The sequence below is a fragment of the Pinus tabuliformis genome, chromosome 4_2, assembly GCF_031772625.1.
Source record: "Pinus tabuliformis cultivar Carrire ecotype Pingquan chromosome 4_2, CPIR1, whole genome shotgun sequence".
In the NCBI taxonomy this organism is placed as follows: domain Eukaryota; kingdom Viridiplantae; phylum Streptophyta; class Pinopsida; order Pinales; family Pinaceae; genus Pinus; species Pinus tabuliformis.
In genome coordinates this window covers 572,382,657-572,399,638 of record NC_142304.1, presented here as the reverse complement: position 1 = coordinate 572,399,638, position 16,982 = coordinate 572,382,657, and the positions used below count along the sequence as shown (strand labels likewise).

The following is a 16,982-nucleotide window of genomic DNA, read 5'->3' as shown; positions in this document are numbered from 1 at the left end:
TGATCACTCTAGAAAGACATGGCTCTACCTTCTCAAGACAAAGGATGAAGTATTTGAAAAGTTAAAGGAATTTAGATCTGAAGTGGAGACCTTAACCGAAAGAAGAATAAAGAGACCTTAACTGAAAGAAGAATAAAGACTTTGAGATCTGGCAATGGTGGGGAATACACTTCAAAAGAAATAATTGCATATTGCAAAGAAGCAGGAATTAAGAGGGAGCTCATAGTTCCCTACAGTCTTGAGCAGAATGGAGTTGCAAAAAGGAAAAATAGAACACTTGAAGAATATATACAAACATTGATTTTTGATCAAGATCTACCAAAATTTCTTTGGGGTAGAGCAGCAATGACTGTAGTATATATACAAAATAGAAGTCCTCATAGAATCCTTGAGAATATGACACCCGAAGAAGCATTTACAGGAAAGAAGCCATGTGTGTGCCATCTTTGAATCTTCGTGTTTCCTGCATATATCCATGTTCCAAAGGACAAGTGAAAGAAGTTAGATTCTACAAGCATTAAAGGGATCTTCGTTGGCTACAGTCTTTCTTCAAAAGCATATAGAATCAACGTCAAGGAAGGAAGACAAATCGAAGTAAGTAGGGACGTTATATTTGATGAAAATCATGCCTACAAAAGATCCAAGGATAGTCCTATTGATTCTGATGACGAAGATATACCACTATTTGAAGAAGAAGAGCACCATGATAAAACTACTACAATCCAAGAAGAAGAAGAATAAGGACCAAGTGAGCCTATTCAACCCGTGACAATACCTGAAACAAGGAAAAGGCCAAATTGGTTGAAAGCAAATTTTGAGGATCTCGAAGGATATGGAGCTACGAAAGGAACTTTTAGAGAAAGCAAAAGACCAAAAAGATATTCAGGATATGCAACATATATGACAAAACTAATAGAAGCTGAACCAACTACATTTGAAGAAGCTGCTCATCAAGAAGAATGGAAGAAGGCAATGCAGGAAGAATATCAATCCATTATGAAGAATGGGGTTTGGGAATTTGTTCCTAGACCAAGTGACAAATCGGTTGTCACTTCAAAATGGATTTACAAAATCAAACATGCTATTGATGGATGCATAGACAAATATAAAGCTAGATTCATTGCAAGGGGTTTCTCACAAAAGGAAGGCATAGACTATGAAGAAACCTTTGCACCTACTGTAAGATATACTACTATAAGATCTCTGGTTTTGCTGGCTGCAACAATAAGATGGAATATCCATCAAATGGACGTAAAAACAACATTTCTAAATGAAACCATCAATGAAGAAGTATACATTGAAAAACCTGAAGGCTTTGAAATAAATAACAAGAACACTCATGTTTGCATACTCAAGAAAGCCCTATATGGCTTGAAGCAAGCTCCTCGGGCATGATATGCAAGAATGGATGCATATCTCTTAAGAATTGGGTTCGTCAAAAGTACTGCAGATCCAAACCTCTACATCAAAGTGGTGGACCATGAAACAATCATTATTCTACTATATGTGGATGATTTATTTATTATAGGTGTGGAGCGAAGAATACAAGAATGCAAGAAGATGTTGGCAGCCGAATTGGAGATGAAGTATCTGAGACTTGTGCGTTATTACTTAGGTATGGAAGTTTGGCAAAAACCTGAGGAGATATATCTGGGGCAAGGAAAATACATAATGAAGTTATTGCAGAAATTCTGTATGATGGATTTCAAGCCTATGACTACTCCCATGATCACTAATCTAAAGAAGTTAAGAAGCTTCAACTCTAGTCTCGGCGATCCTACTAGCTATCGTAAGTTGGTGGGTTCTCTGATGTATCTAGTAAATACTAGACCTGATATATGTTTTGCTGTAAACATCCTTAATCAATTTCAGTTGGAGCCTCGCCATGACCATTGGATAACTGCCAAGCATATATTAAGATATCTATGTGGTACTATACATCACTGCCTAAAGTACGAGAGTAGGGAAGTCAAGTTAACATGTTTTACTGATTCAGATTGGGGTGGCAATGAGACTGATGGAAGGAGCACTATAAGTGGATGTTTTAGTTTAGGATCTGCCATGGTTTCATGGATAAGTAGAAAATAAGATTCTGTTGCATTAAGTAGTGTTGAAGCAGAATACGTTGTTGCATGTGAAGTAGGAAAGGAAGCTGTATGGTTGAGGAAACTTCTATCAAATTTGTTTGGGAAGCCTATAGATCCTACTGTGATAAATTGTGATAATCAAAGCAACATCAAGATGTCTGAAGATCCTGTGTTCCATGCAAGAACGAAGCATGTCAACAACAAGTACCATTACATTAGAATTTTGGTACAAGATGGGATTGTAAATCTATAGAATATTTTGTTTGACAAATAGGTAGCTGATGTGTTGACAAAGTCTCTTCCAAATAAGAAGTTTGAATATCTTAGAAGCATGCTTGGTTTGGTTGACATTACTGATTTAGTTGATAGGAAGTGTTGAGGCATCTACATGTGTTTGATGCTTGGGAGGACATCTACATGCGTCTGATGTCTAGATCCCAAAGAGGGAGGGTGGCGTTGGTCATAGATCTCTGACCTTGGATACGCACCCAGATCTCCGGGTTGATGGTTAGTAAGTAAGTCAGATGCTACCTAGACTGGCTGAAAGCTTTAGTCCATCTTAGTCCCACGCAAATAGATTACCTTGGTCAGGAATCTAGTCCGTGGCACTGAGTGTGCCTGAACTCTTCGTAGTTCATGTGCTTTGAGATCGTCCATGTACTTGTATATATATGTAATTATAAATACCTTCCTAGTTAAGAGGGAGTGTTGAAGAATGTAACTAGGTTCGGTCTTCATAATTGTATAATGTAATATATTTGTCAAAAGAAATTTTATTATTAATAAAATGACTTATTAAAGCATGCGTTTCATGCTTGGGTCAATGTTTTCTAGGTCAAAGTCCTCATTGAGGACTTCTAGGTTTTGTTTTGAGTCATTAGAGTCATTGTCCATTTTATTAGACCCTTGGGCTTTTTTATCATGTAAAAATAATTATTTTTGAGTAAAATAGGTCATTTGACACCTCCACACCAAGTCGGTCCTTACCTGTTGAAGTCGGCCTACATTAGGGCAATTCGACCCACATAAGAGGCTATATATAAAAGAGCAGTTCGATTCATTTGCACCACACTCACTCAACAAATTCGATACACAAGAAAGAGAGGCAAAAAAATGCTAAGTTGCAAGAGAAGGAAGAGGATTGCAGGGAAAGACAAGATCGAAGTATTGGGCTGCACGTGTAAAGTTACTAAGAAATTGCAGGGGTTGAAAATATGAAATTCACTGCAGGCTGAAGTTCTGTTGCAGGGGAGGCCGAAATTTTGTTGCTGCAAGTTCAAAATTCTAGGTCGAAGTTGCTATTGGGAAGTTATCACCTGGAGAAGAAGGAAGGGCTGCCTTGGTGGTTGGAGTAAGTCTGTGTCTAGGTAAAAAAGTTTTGGATCATCTCATCTTGTCTTATGAATCTACTGAAGGAATAGTTCTGACTGGGTTTTCCCCTCATTGGGGTTTTTCCCTCGCCATGTGCCTATATCTGTGTCTCTTGTTCTTGTGATCGTCATACACATATAATTGGTAATTGTTTGATGAAAGATAATCTAATAAAGAAGTAAAAGAGGCCAACATAATTCACAAGTAATTATCAAGAAAGAGGAATCAAACCCTAATTCTACTAGCATTGATTTCTCAACACTCAAGGCAAGTGTAATTTGAAGCAGAGGTAAAGTTTATCTTTGAACCTATTGAACAAGCTATTAAAGGGCAAATCTCTCAATGAAATCAGAATCAAATAATGGTATCATCAATGGCATTTAGAAGTGTTGCAATCAAAGGTACGGTTTGTCAATCTATGGTACTGTATCTTCTTATGACTTGAAATTTATATGTGATAAGGGTCCATACAAGAGTCATTGATTTATAGCAAGAAGCAGACTTAAAGTTTGATAACAACTTAGCAAGAACTTCATTACAAATATGGACATATATATAGAAAGCATTGATTAGGAATCAATGTTCTGAATATTTCATCAATGCATGAGCACATTGTCCATACTGAGATGATTTCAGATAGAATAAAGAGAGTGGTTGTTTTTTGAAGATCAGATCGGTCATTTGTTTTATGTACTTGGGTCAGGCAATACATGTGATCAATTTATCTTGATAATACTACTGCTATTACAAGACACATGTATGCTGCCACTAGGATATGATGCCTTGAGCATGGTAAGTTGTATTGCAAATATCATTCTTGTAAGAAGAGGCTGATCATTGTTCTATCACTAATGGTTGACATGGTTGAAGTTGCTAGGGTTGTTGAACAAAGCTGTTAAGGTTTTTATATATGTTGATGCCATTAAGGTTTTCACAGTGGAATGTTTTGAGAAAATTGCTTACATTGCAGAAAGGTAGCTGGCCTGGTGTCTTATGATTGTGTCTCCTAAGGCAGAAGTTGAAAGAGCTTGAGGCTGGGCATAGGATGGATTTGTGGCACATCAAAGTGTGCATTTGCATTGGCAACAATATTGCTGGACTCAAGCAGAGACAATTCAGTGGCATCTGATCAAAGCAGTGGTTGTGCAATAGAGTGAATTCATCTTAGAGATTTGTTGTGGATCTATCTCTATGCTGCTAGGGTTTGTCATCAGATATGCATATTGAGCAGTAGTAGATCTGTTTGTTGAGCAGAGAAAGCTGGTATTGCTGTTGATGACCTTGTACCAGTATTGCAGATTGATAGAGTCAATAGATTGATTAGATGCTGTTTATACTGATCAGGGTGACCAGTGTGATCTATCTGTCTTTTATCTTCGATCTTAAGGGTGACAGGGTGGTGCAAGGCGGAGATTGGAGTCTCCTTCAGGTTGGCAGGGTGGTGCTAGGGTAAGTTGGAGCTTGCATAGTGTAAGAGCATCCTTTTAGTTGGAGATGATGAAACTAGGGGGTTGGAGCCTTCTTTTAGTTGGAGTTGGTAAAGCAAGGTGTTGGAACATCCTTTCAGTTGGAGCTGATAAAACCAGGGGGTTGGAGCTTCCTAGTTGTTGCTAGAGAATCTTGGAAGCTGGAGGTTCTTGTTGATGTAACCTTTAAAGACCTATATTAAAAGTGTTCGGTGGTTTTTCTCCGATAAGGGTTTCAACTTTCCACCTAAAAGTCTCTTGTGTACTGTTTTTGATGTTGTGGATTGTTGAATGGTGTTGTTAACAGTGATGTGATGCTGATTTATGTTTTGATTTGATGTTAATGTTATTTAATGCTCCAAAAAGTAAAATTAACTAATTGAAGTGAAACACTGATTCACCCCCCTCTCAGTATTGCCAGCAGAAACAACACTGCTCCTTAACTCTCCTCATTTCCAAATAGAGGAAACATAGACCACAGTTTGATTGCTTGCTAGGAACCATGACTAGGGCCCGCATTTGCTAAATACATAAAGTTTCTAATTATAGGCATGCCTGAAAAGGCAGTCTTCCCAAAAAAGCAAAAAGCGGGATAGTACAATCTTCGGCCAAATGAAGTATTGGCCTATAATTATAAAAATAATAAAGCAAAAAGATGCGGAAAATGTGTCATCTCGTATCCAAGTGAAAATGGTACCATTGGATTCGCTTTTTCTCTGAGATTAAGGAAATGTAGTCAAGTCCATTTTGTGGGCCCCTGATGCCTGGATATCAGAAAAAGCACAACTACCCGAAATAGTAGTCTCTCTAAAATTGACGACATTGACTATGAGAGGAACTCTGATTGATGATAATGCCTGGCAATGTTAAAAAAGAGACCAGTGTGACGAAGTCTAGCTAGATCTTAACCCTTCAGTAGCAAGAAGCGCTACTTGGGGTTAACAGTATCCCAACAAGGTTTTCGTTAGAAAAAAATGTGAGTATGGATGATGGTACTGCATTTCTTTTGTAATGATTTTTTAATAAATAAAAAAAACATACAAAACATGGCTCTCCTTTTTCACTGGATAATGATTTTGCTAATGTTTGTATTTTGCTTTGTTCTAACTTCCATATAAAACCTTTGCAGATGATCTTGATCACAGACCCAAGAATGGGGGACCTTCGGGAGGCTTTGAAATATATTTACAACATATATGTGGAGTATGTTGCCAAGAATCCCCTTTACACTCCAGGTCAACCATTTAGGTTGGTACTCAATATTCCATTTGATTTTCAACCTTAGGCCAATATTTTGTTCTTTCTCTGCACCTTTGCAAATATCTTTTTAAACACTGAGAAGTGACTGATAACACATAGTGAGTTTTCTGCAATAATACATATTATATTTGATTTGAAAATATGGAAATCTTTGTTATTACCAAGGATGGTATTCTAAATTGTATGCTTGCAAGGGAGGATAATTCAGATATTCATCCGTTGGGATTGATTGTAGCCCTCACAACTTCCTATTTTGTAATAAGTATGGCATCATGTGGTTGTATTTTATTTTCTTATTTGGCGTGGACAAAATTACTGATGGATGGAAAAACAAGGATATGAACGAATATTTATTGTTAAATTTCAGATTGATAGCTCTTACCAGTTTGTTCTTGGAGTGTTTAGATGAGATTTAAAAAGGATTTTATTCGAGATTAGAGAATAGATGGATAAATGAATGCTTTGAGTATAGCTTTATTATGGACACACACATACGAAAGTTCATGTATCTTTTACTTCTTACCATACAACTGTATAGCCACTATGATGAAAACAACTAGAGGTGGTGTACCTGGCTCCCTCTTTGCTCATTTGTGGGAGCAGGGTATACTATCTTAACCTTTCACTATATATCCTCTGAAAGGTTCTGATGCAGAGTTGTAACTCAACTCTGAAAACTAATTGACAGCATAAATCTTTTCTCATATGTTGGATTGATGTGGAGATCAATCCCTCAACTAACATAAATGATAAAAACAAATGCACAATAAGAGCCCAGTCTCCACGTTGGATGACATATGCTATTGGTGTGAATCTCAAACATGAATACAAAATGCCAGATTCACACTATGCTGGCATGCTTAGTGGACTATTAGTCTATTACAGCTTTAATAATTTGACTACTGATGCAACAACCAAACTACACACATTTCAGCATGAATGCTAAAAAATCAAGCATTCAGATCTAGGATTCTAGCCACTAACATATCACACAGATTCTGTCACAATTTATTGCTGCAAACACAACAGAAATAATACTAAAGTCTTGAACATATAGAGTGGCCATGGAGGAACAGTTTTCCACCAGCCATAGGTGTCACTGTGAATGCCTACTCTGTGCTGAGAGTATGAAGTGTCAAGAGCAAGGGAAATCCAGTCACAAACATAACCTCACAGCATTTCTCCACAAAAATCCACTACTCTCAACAACAATATGCTAGCCTTCATGCTAGTCATGGGAAAGCACAACCTCTTGAAGCATACATAGGAAGTAACAACTGCAACAATTAGCTGGGTGACTTGCTAGTTTATGCAATAGCCAAACATCCCTTGCTAGCCTTCTTGCTGGACAAGAGGTCTGATTCTTCCTAGCTTATAGGGAAATCCACTTCTATTTTAGATAAAATGTTACTCTCTTTTTATCCTTGATCCTTGATGATGACCATGTTCACTATATGAATTAGTCATTTTATGCTCTAGATGGATCAAGGTAATTTTTTATTTCAACTCTAATTTATTAAGCCTTCCTGTATTAGACGAAATGACACTGAATAGTTTTTTCTATTTTGGTCTTGATGACTCCATTTTTCCCTTTAGATAATGAAAAGTTTCTTGAGTAGATGGAATGAAACTTATCCTAATTTGAGTTCTTCAATCCCTTCACTAGATGAAATAAAACTCTACTTTAGAGCAAGAAACATAATTTTTTTTTGAACTTCCAGCCTTTCAAGTGTATGGAATAAGTCTCTTTACGAGACCAAATGGGACCTAGAAATTTTTCACGATTGGTTGCTCTTTCTTTATAAGTTGAATTGATCAATTCCTTGATTAGACAAAATGGGACTTAGACATGCAATTGTTTGTTGTTTTGTACATGAGTCTGAAGGACTTGATTCCTTCGTTAGACGTCAGAGGACGTAGAAATATTTCCCTTTCATCCTCTCGTCTACAATGCCACATCCACTATTTCACTTCCATTGTCATGCTGTCAACACATGGGATATGTCACCCTATCTTGTCATGTCAATGACTATGTCTCCTTTGGGTGAAATGCAACTTCAATGGTTTCATTCCCTTTATAAGCAAGAAATTGTTGAAATTGTCACCCTATCTTGTCATGTCAATGACTTTGTCTCCTTTGGGTGAAATGCAACTTCAATGGTTTCATTCCCTTTATAAGCAAGAAATTGTTGAAATTCTGATGTTGTATGTTGTTACAATCACTTAAATCCAGAACTTCTTTACGCTGCAAAATATGTTAAGTAATTGTAGATAGAACATAAACCATATAAACCATATGCACAATGGAAGACAGTCAAGAACTCAATGAGACACAAATAAGTCAGGTCAATGACTGGGGCAAAACCCACAAGGGGAAAACCCAACCAGATTCTTTTCTATTAGAAATCAATTGTTCAGCAGAGATAAAAAGTACAATGAGAGAATGAAGAAGTTCACCCAAATTTGAAGATCTCTGATAGCAGTAGCTGATACTTTGGCTCTCCAAGATCTGCTCTTGCTCTTGAAGACTCTCTCTCTCTCTCTCAATCTTCCTCTAGACTCTCAAACTCTCTCTTTCTCAAGTTCGAATTCTCCTTTCACAAGCACAAGTAAGTGTGTCAAATGAGGATGAGAGGCACAAATATATAGAAAGATCAAGGAGGTCGAATTCATGAGGGAGTAACTCCTATTCCTTGAGGACTTACATATGCCAAAATAAAAGTGTAACTTATGCATTTAGGAGAGAAGTGTAACTTATGCATTAAAGAGGTGTAAGAGGATTTTTGTTGTTGTTGTTATGATGAGTCATTAAAGTGTGTAAGAGAGTGTAAGGGGTGCGTAAGAGCATTAAAGAGAGAGAGGAATGAATCCTTTAAGAGAGAAAGAGAGTAACATATGCATTAATTGAGGGGAGTTACATATGACATGATTGGGTTTCATGATTGAGAGACTTGAATTTGTTTTTAATTATAATATAATAATATCATAAAGAGGATAATAGTAGTAATAATAATACTATTGATGATTAAGTTAAAAATTAAAACATCGAGATTGATTAAGGACAAGTTAAGTGATTTTCCATCATATATATATGATTATGAATTGATGGAAAGTGATTTACCATTTTTGGAAAGTCATGGTTGCAAAGATAGACATGACTTTTTATTTTTTGAAAGTCACTTTAGAAAGGTTGGAAATGAAATTTTATTCAAGGAAATTCATCCCATAGCTGTGAATTTTCAACATTCACTCTTAGCTAGGGAGGAATTTCTTTTTGATACAAGGATCTTTGCTATCTCTGCTTTGGATCAATGATGTTACAATCTATTGAGAAAGAATCATCATAGAGGAGATACATCCATCACCCTATCCACATTTGGGGGGATCCACTTGTCAACACATGACAAGGATCTCTCACATCCATGGCTCATCACTGCTTGGGAGGTCCACCTGTCAACACATGACAAGGATCTCGCTCATCCAAGGCTCATCACAACTTGGGGGGATCCATTTGTCAACACATGACAAGGATCTCACACATTCAACGGTCATCATTGCTTGGGGGGATCCGCTTGTCAACACATGACAAGAATCTCGCTCATCCAAGGTTCATCACTGCTTGGGGGTATCTACTTGTCAATACATGACAAGGATCTCGCTCATCCAAGGCTCATCACTACTTGGGGGGATCCACTTGTCAACACATGACAAGGATCTCACACATCCAAGGCTTATCATCCATGACCACCCTCTCTAGGAAGGGTCACATCTATCAGTCCAAGCTGCTCTTTGAAAACCAAGAACTTTCCTTTCGGCAAAGGCTTGGTAAGAATGTCAACGATCTGGTCATCAGTCGATATATGATGAAGTCTTACTGCTCCTCTTTGCACCATATCCCGGATATAGTGATATTTGATCTCAATGTGTTTGGACTTGTCATGGAACACATGATTTTCAGCAAGTCAAATCCCATTCTTATCGTCGCAGTAAATTATTGTAGTATCCAATACTTGCTCAAATAGCTCTCCAAAGAGCTTACTTAGCCATACTGCCTCATAGCTAGCCATGCTAACAACAATGTATTCTGCTTCAGCCGTGCTAAGGGCAATAAACTTTTCTCATGGGAGATCTTAAGTTGAAGTAGCACCCTGAATTGCTCTTTCGGTCAGTAGAGTTACTAACCCAATCAACATCAAAGTATCCATGTAGCCTTACATCTTCAACGATATATCTCAATCCAAGATTGATGGTCCCATGCAGGTACCTCAATACATGTTTTGCATAAACCTAGTGTGCATGAGCAAGCTTAATCATGTATTGACTGCAAAGCATATATCTGGTCTAGTGTCCACTAAGAACATCAGTGCCCCAATCAATTGACGGTACTCAGAAGGATTGGACAAATAAGGTCCTGCAACTTTACCACAAATCTTCTTGAAATTCATTTCCATTGGAGTATTCATGGACTTACACTTAGTCATGCCAAACCTTTCTAGTAGTTTGACGACATATTTTCCTTGAGAAGGGAAAATCTCACCAGATTTTTGCCATACCTCCAGGCCCTAAAAGTAGTGCATCAAACCAAGATCTTCCATTTCAAATTCAGAAGCTAACTCCCTCTTACACTGGAGAATAAGAGTTTCACTATCGGTCAGAAATAAATCATCAACATGCAATACCAAAATCAAAGGCATACCTTGGACTGTCTTAAAGTAAATATTTGGATCTGCATTGCTTCTGGTAAAACCATAGAGGGATTTCTTCAACCTACACACATGGGTTTTTGGATCATGTACTTCAAAACCTTGTGGTTGCTCTACAAATACTTTTCTTTAAGGAAGCCATGCAGAAAAGTAGTTTTCACATCCATTTGGTGAAGGGACCATCCTTGGCTAGCAACTAGAGCTACAATAGATTAGATGGTGGTGTAACGGGCAACAGGTGCAAAAATTTCGTCATAGTCTATTCCCTCTTTCTGAGAGAAACCTCTAGCCACAAATCTAGCTTTATATTTTTCAATACTGCCATCAACACCATGTTTAATTTTATACAACCATTTAGAAGATACAACAGATTTACCATGGGCCCTTGGAACCATTTCCCATACATCATTATGAATGATGGATTCATATTCTTTAGCCATTGCATCTTTCCACACCTGGGCCTTTACAACTTCTTCAAAAGTGCACGGTTTAGCTTGAATAATGTTGCTCATGGCTACAACATATCCTTGGAACTGGCAAGGTTTCTTGCTTTCTCTGAAAGTTCCTCTGGGGGCAACATGTTTATCAACATCTTGAAGAGTGTCACGAAGCCATAAAGGTCTCCTTTTAGAAGGAGGATCACATGGGACTAATTCAAATGAGATAGTCCAAGACCCTAGACCAGTAGACCTTCCTCCTCCACCAAGTCAACCTTCCAAAGAGATACAACAACCTTCAATAGTATTTTCTTGTCCAGTAGTTCTCCAACATCAACTCAGAAATTTCGGCCCCAACTTCACTATAATTTCAGCCAAGCTTCAGAATTTCGGTCTAGCTTCAGAATTTCGACCTCCCCAACAACTGCAAAATTTCGGCCCCTCCAACAGCTTCACAACTTCACATGTGTGGGAAAAAGAGAGAATTTCGACTTCTTATATTTGTGAGAGACCTACTCCTTTGCTATCCTTCTTCTTCTTCTTCCTTGAAATTCACAGTTTTTCTGGTCCCAAAAGTTGTAGATCGAACTTGTTGAGCCAATGACAAATGAGGTCGAGTTGTTGCCTTTATATAGTGATTCTGCTGCCCAGTTTAGGCTGACTTGTCCAGTTTGAGGCCGACTTGGTGGAGGAGGCCTAATTGATCTATTTTACAATAAAATAAATGTCTTCTTTGAAAAATAATTCCCAAGAAGGGTTCTTTGCAATATGACATGGACAAGGACATTTGACATAAACCCTAGAAGCCTTCAATGGAGGCTTTGACCTAAAAACAATTGACCTAAGCATGAAACCCATCCTTTAATAAGTCAATTTATAAAATTTCTTTTTCATTCTTTTGATAAATACATTTAATTATGACTCAAGTACAATTATGAATACCGACACTAGTTACATTCTTCAACAGAAGCATCCTGAAAAAAATGAAATTGGTGATTTTTTTGAATTTGGGGACAAGGAACATTGAACTAAGGACTATCCAATGAGGGGGGAGAAAACTAAAATCATAGGAAACCAACAAGGAGCAGCGCAGGGACCGTAGTGGAGGTGACCCTATATGCTACTTCATATTGGTGAGGGACCAACTTCTTCCAAACATTGCCATGATATGTGAGAAATGAGTGAAAGAAATCACTAAAATGTTCCCTGGGATCAGTTTTGGTGGATCTGATCACGTGATTACTGTGATTTTCCACCAATGATTTAAATTCTTTGAATTTCTCGAGGGCTTCATCTTTGGATGGAATAGTATATATCCAAAGCAAGTGAGAAATGGTGAATGAAGGTGAGGAGATATGTAGCCCCATCAAGTGAAGAACTAGTCATATGTCCACATATATCACTATGACTTACTTCAAGAGGATGGGAGGCTTGCCCCATTAATCCTTAGAAAATGACTGATTATGATGTTCTCCTAACAACATTCTTCATGGACACCATTAGGTGGTTTAATATTGGGAAAGTCATTCACCATCCTTAGATGGCTCTTATGATGCAAGGTCCCAAAGTTAGTTTGACCCAACCATTGATACCATAGTTTGTTGGTGTAGTTACTATTTTGTTGGTGTTGTTGGCATTGACAACTTTTACAATAAATCCACTTGTTTGAAGGAGATGAATATTTCCCCAACTTATGCATATGATTGGGTCCTTCGCACTAGCTGGAAGAAACCATTTTGAAACCTCATTTATGTTCGATAACCCATTGATCTGGTCAAATCTCCATCTTTGTGTTGGTGTGGGTGATAAATTATATAGAAAGTAGATTTGTTCCTATTCCTAGAACAGGAAGGGGTTCTCCAAACTTGGCATTGCCAAATTCTGAACCTAGTAGGGGTGAGTTGTCACCAATATCAACTTCCTCTCCTTTTTATTTTTGTTGATATTTGGAGAGTAAGTTCCTAGTGGATCCAAAGTTGGCAACCCATTCTTTTGAAGAGGTGGAGGACCAATATGCACTGTGAGGGTCCATTAACCCCCGCTAAATTTATGTACAGAGTTATTGAGTCGTGATACTGGTGCTAAATTTCTGGCTGAAAGAAGGGAAGGGTGTTCCACCCTAGAAGGGCACCATCTTGGACAAATACTTCACTTACACTTGCTGAAAAAGAAAAAAAATGCCAAAAGTGGGAGGGCGGTTGATGATAAGAGGGTTGAAACTGTTGAAAGTCCTAAGATCAGATTGCGGTCCTGAAAATAGCACTGTAAAACCCTATCTGTCAGACCTAAAATGGATTTAGAACAGGGTTGGATAGAGTAGGAAGAGTTCACATTAGTTATTATACTATGTTGAGATCATAAGGAAACAATAAATCCTTTTTCCCCCGATGGTATATGCTTCCCGGGGAAACACTCATGGCACTTGCCCTCATTTCGAGGATTGTACCTGGTGTACACCAGTTGGTTGCATTTTTGGCAACCTAACACAATGGGAACATGGAGTGCGCCCCAATAATACTTATATAGGCAGCTAGCCTAGGGACCTGACCCTGTGACCTCTTGCTTGTAATTCACAACACTCAACCACTCAAGCTAACCCATTGAGTTAAGGAAATAATAGATCTACAGCTGACACTTCAACAAATCCTAATAAAGTAATTGAACCTAGAATATTTATAACAGCTCTTAATGTAGATCACAAAAAGGATCTACTCATACCCTAGTGCACTCAAGTGGGATCAACCAGAATCAAGAATATATAATGATGAACATACTGAACTTTTTATGTCCACATACTGAAGAATCCCATTGACCTACTTTTGGCCATTTGCTGGACATTAATAAATTTATCTTATCTTTGACATGGTTTAATGCTTACCTGTATGGCTTCATCCATTATTAGTATTATGGTTTGATTTTTCTTTCTTTCTTGTCTTTGGAGATTTCCCAGACACTCTTTCATTGCGATTAATGCTTATACGAGTCCATTTGACCCACGTTGGTCACCTGTGGACATTAATATGATTTCATTTCATTTCCAGATTCAAGTGAGATTTGTAGCCTGCATGTATGAGTGTTTTGTTTTGATTTTGCTATTTAATTCAATCATCCTATTTTCCTACTTTGCCTAACAGCAATTTCTTTGGTTTTGTTATTTTAAGGTGTGACCTGTTCAACACAACACTTGATCATTATGTGAGGAACCTGTAAATTTTTTCTAGAAGGTAATGTCTATTCATCTTTTTTCTGCAGTTTATCATTATCTAAATATTTGAAGTGCTGTGGACAGCCATATCCTCATCAGGATTATAATATTCAAGTTTCAACACGTTGAATGTTTATTTGCTTTAGAATGTGTCTTCCTTTGTAGTCAGATGAGATACAGTACTTATCTTTATTTTTAGTCATCATCTGCAGTAGAGAGGGAGTTATCTTTAGTGTTGTGTATCTTTGTAAGGGATAGCTGTTGACAAATGTAAGGTACACAAAGGAACACGTGAAAGTTACATTAAGCATTGTTTCCCCCACAAAAAAAGTGAGGTATATGTTATACCTTGTTGGAGTGTTGGATTAGATGCCTTGTTTGTTTAAAAAGAGACTCTGGTTCCAAGTATAAAAGGATTTTCATTTTGTAATGATTGCATCAGGGATTCTCTTGATGGAATATGATAGAGAGAAATATGGGATGTCGAAATCAGTGACCAGCCTGGATGTGTAAAAATGGTGATCTAATGTTTGTAAGGAGAACATTTCTAAATCGTGCATCTCTCTTCCTGTCAAGATAATAGAATTGGAACTTATGCATTAAAGAGAGGGAAATGTGTCTTAGTCAAAAGAGATGGAGCCTTTAACAACAGAAAATTTCTTCATTGCTCTACGAAAGAGTGACATCATAGGCAATAGCATATCTTACATGCAACTCTACAGTGTCATTTTGCCATGTGTATCTGTGCATGGTTGTCAAGAGATGTTCAATCAGATTAAAACTGTGTACAGAGCTTTATATCATTTTACTATTTAAGGGCCAATGTAATAGAGTAGCGCTTGTATTTTTGACTACTTGCTTGAAACAACTAATTGCTAGGTTATTAGCTTACCAAATTAATGGTTAAAGGCCTTTTTGAAGGTTTATCATGTGTATAAATTTCAGGAATAGGTTTAATTGTGCTAGAATCATAATATTACATGTGTACAATCCACCAACATTTTTCATGCATACATTCTGTAGGATTCCATACATGGTTACAAGAAAAACACACAAATTCTAAGAGTCTTCCTTTGTAGTCAGATGAGATACAGTACTTATCTTTATTTTTAGTCATCATCTGCAGTAGAGAGGGAGTTATCTTTAGTGTTGTGTATCTTTGTAAGGGATAGCTGTTGACAAATGTAAGGTACACAAAGGAACACGTGAAAGTTACATTAAGCATTGTTTCCCCCACAAAAAAAGTGAGGTATATGTTATACCTTGTTGGAGTGTTGGATTAGATGCCTTGTTTGTTTAAAAAGAGACTCTGGTTCCAAGTATAAAAGGATTTTCATTTTGTAATGATTGCATCAGGGATTCTCTTGATGGAATATGATAGAGAGAAATATGGGATGTCGAAATCAGTGACCAGCCTGGATGTGTAAAAATGGTGATCTAATGTTTGTAAGGAGAACATTTCTAATCGTGCATCTCTTTTCCTGTCAAGATAATAGAATTGGAACTTATGCATTAAAGAGAGGGAAATGTGTCTTTAGTCATAAGAGATGGAGCCTTTAACAACAGAAAATTTCTTCATTGCTCTACGAAAGAGTGACATCATAGGCAATAGCATATCTTACATGCAACTCTACACTGTCATTTTGCCATGTGTATCTGTGCATGGTTGTCAAGAGATGTTCAATCAGATTAAAACTGTGTACAGAGCTTTATATAATTTTACTATCAAGGGCCAATGTAATAGAGTAGTGCTTGTATTTTTGACTACTTGCTTGAAACAACTAATTGCTAGGTTATTAGCTTACCAAATTAATGGTTAAAGGCCTTTTTGAAGCTCTATCATGTGTATAAATTTCAGGAATAGGTTTAATTGTGCTAGAATCATAATATTACATGTGTACAATCCACCAACATTTTTCATGCATACATTCTATAGGATTCCATACATGGTTACAAGAAAAACACACAAATTCTAAGAGTCATACCTATTTATTGTGGGATTTCCCCAAATGCAATCAATAATGACAAGGTGGAATTGTTCCCTTTGATACAAAAATTGAAGAGCACTGATTCAAATATTGTAATGCCTTTGTGTTACTGCAAAATTGAGCACCTTAGTGCATAGTCTCACTAAGCATTCTAGATTAAGAGCGTCAATGAGATCAGCCATCACTGTCACCTTAGCAACTGTTCCCTTGCTATTTTGTGGTTGGATACTATCCCCACAAAGGAGGTTTCCCCAAGGTTTAGATAGCCCAAGTGCTTCTAGTCTAAATACTCCGGAAGGGTTCTACTATAAACCACACCCAAGGATAAATGTTCAATAATTAGGTTTCCAGGTGAGACAATATGTAATTCAAAGACAACGAATTCAAAGGACCTTATGGTTAAATGTAGAGGGCTTAGCAAGTCCATGAGAGGTTCAAATAGGTTCTAAAAGACCCGTTATCTTT

The 16,982-nt window shown here is 37.3% G+C and overlaps 1 protein-coding gene across 2 annotated transcripts in view; it reads left to right on the top strand.

Annotated features, from left to right (window-relative positions):
- LOC149170594 (uncharacterized) overlaps positions 1–15,942 on the top strand; it is a 113,909-nt gene extending 97,967 nt beyond the window's left edge. The window contains exons 3-5 of one of the 2 annotated variants that reach the window (XM_089423928.1): positions 6,054–6,172; positions 14,486–14,548; positions 14,972–15,942. In XM_089423928.1, coding sequence (XP_089280054.1) covers positions 6,054–6,172; positions 14,486–14,534 — 168 coding nt within the window. In that variant the 3' untranslated portion in view covers positions 14,535–14,548; positions 14,972–15,942. Of the gene's footprint in view, positions 1–6,053; positions 6,173–14,485 lie in introns of both variants that reach the window. The other variant, XM_089423927.1, reaches the window with a different exon arrangement.
- Positions 15,943–16,982: the final 1,040 nt, after the last annotated feature.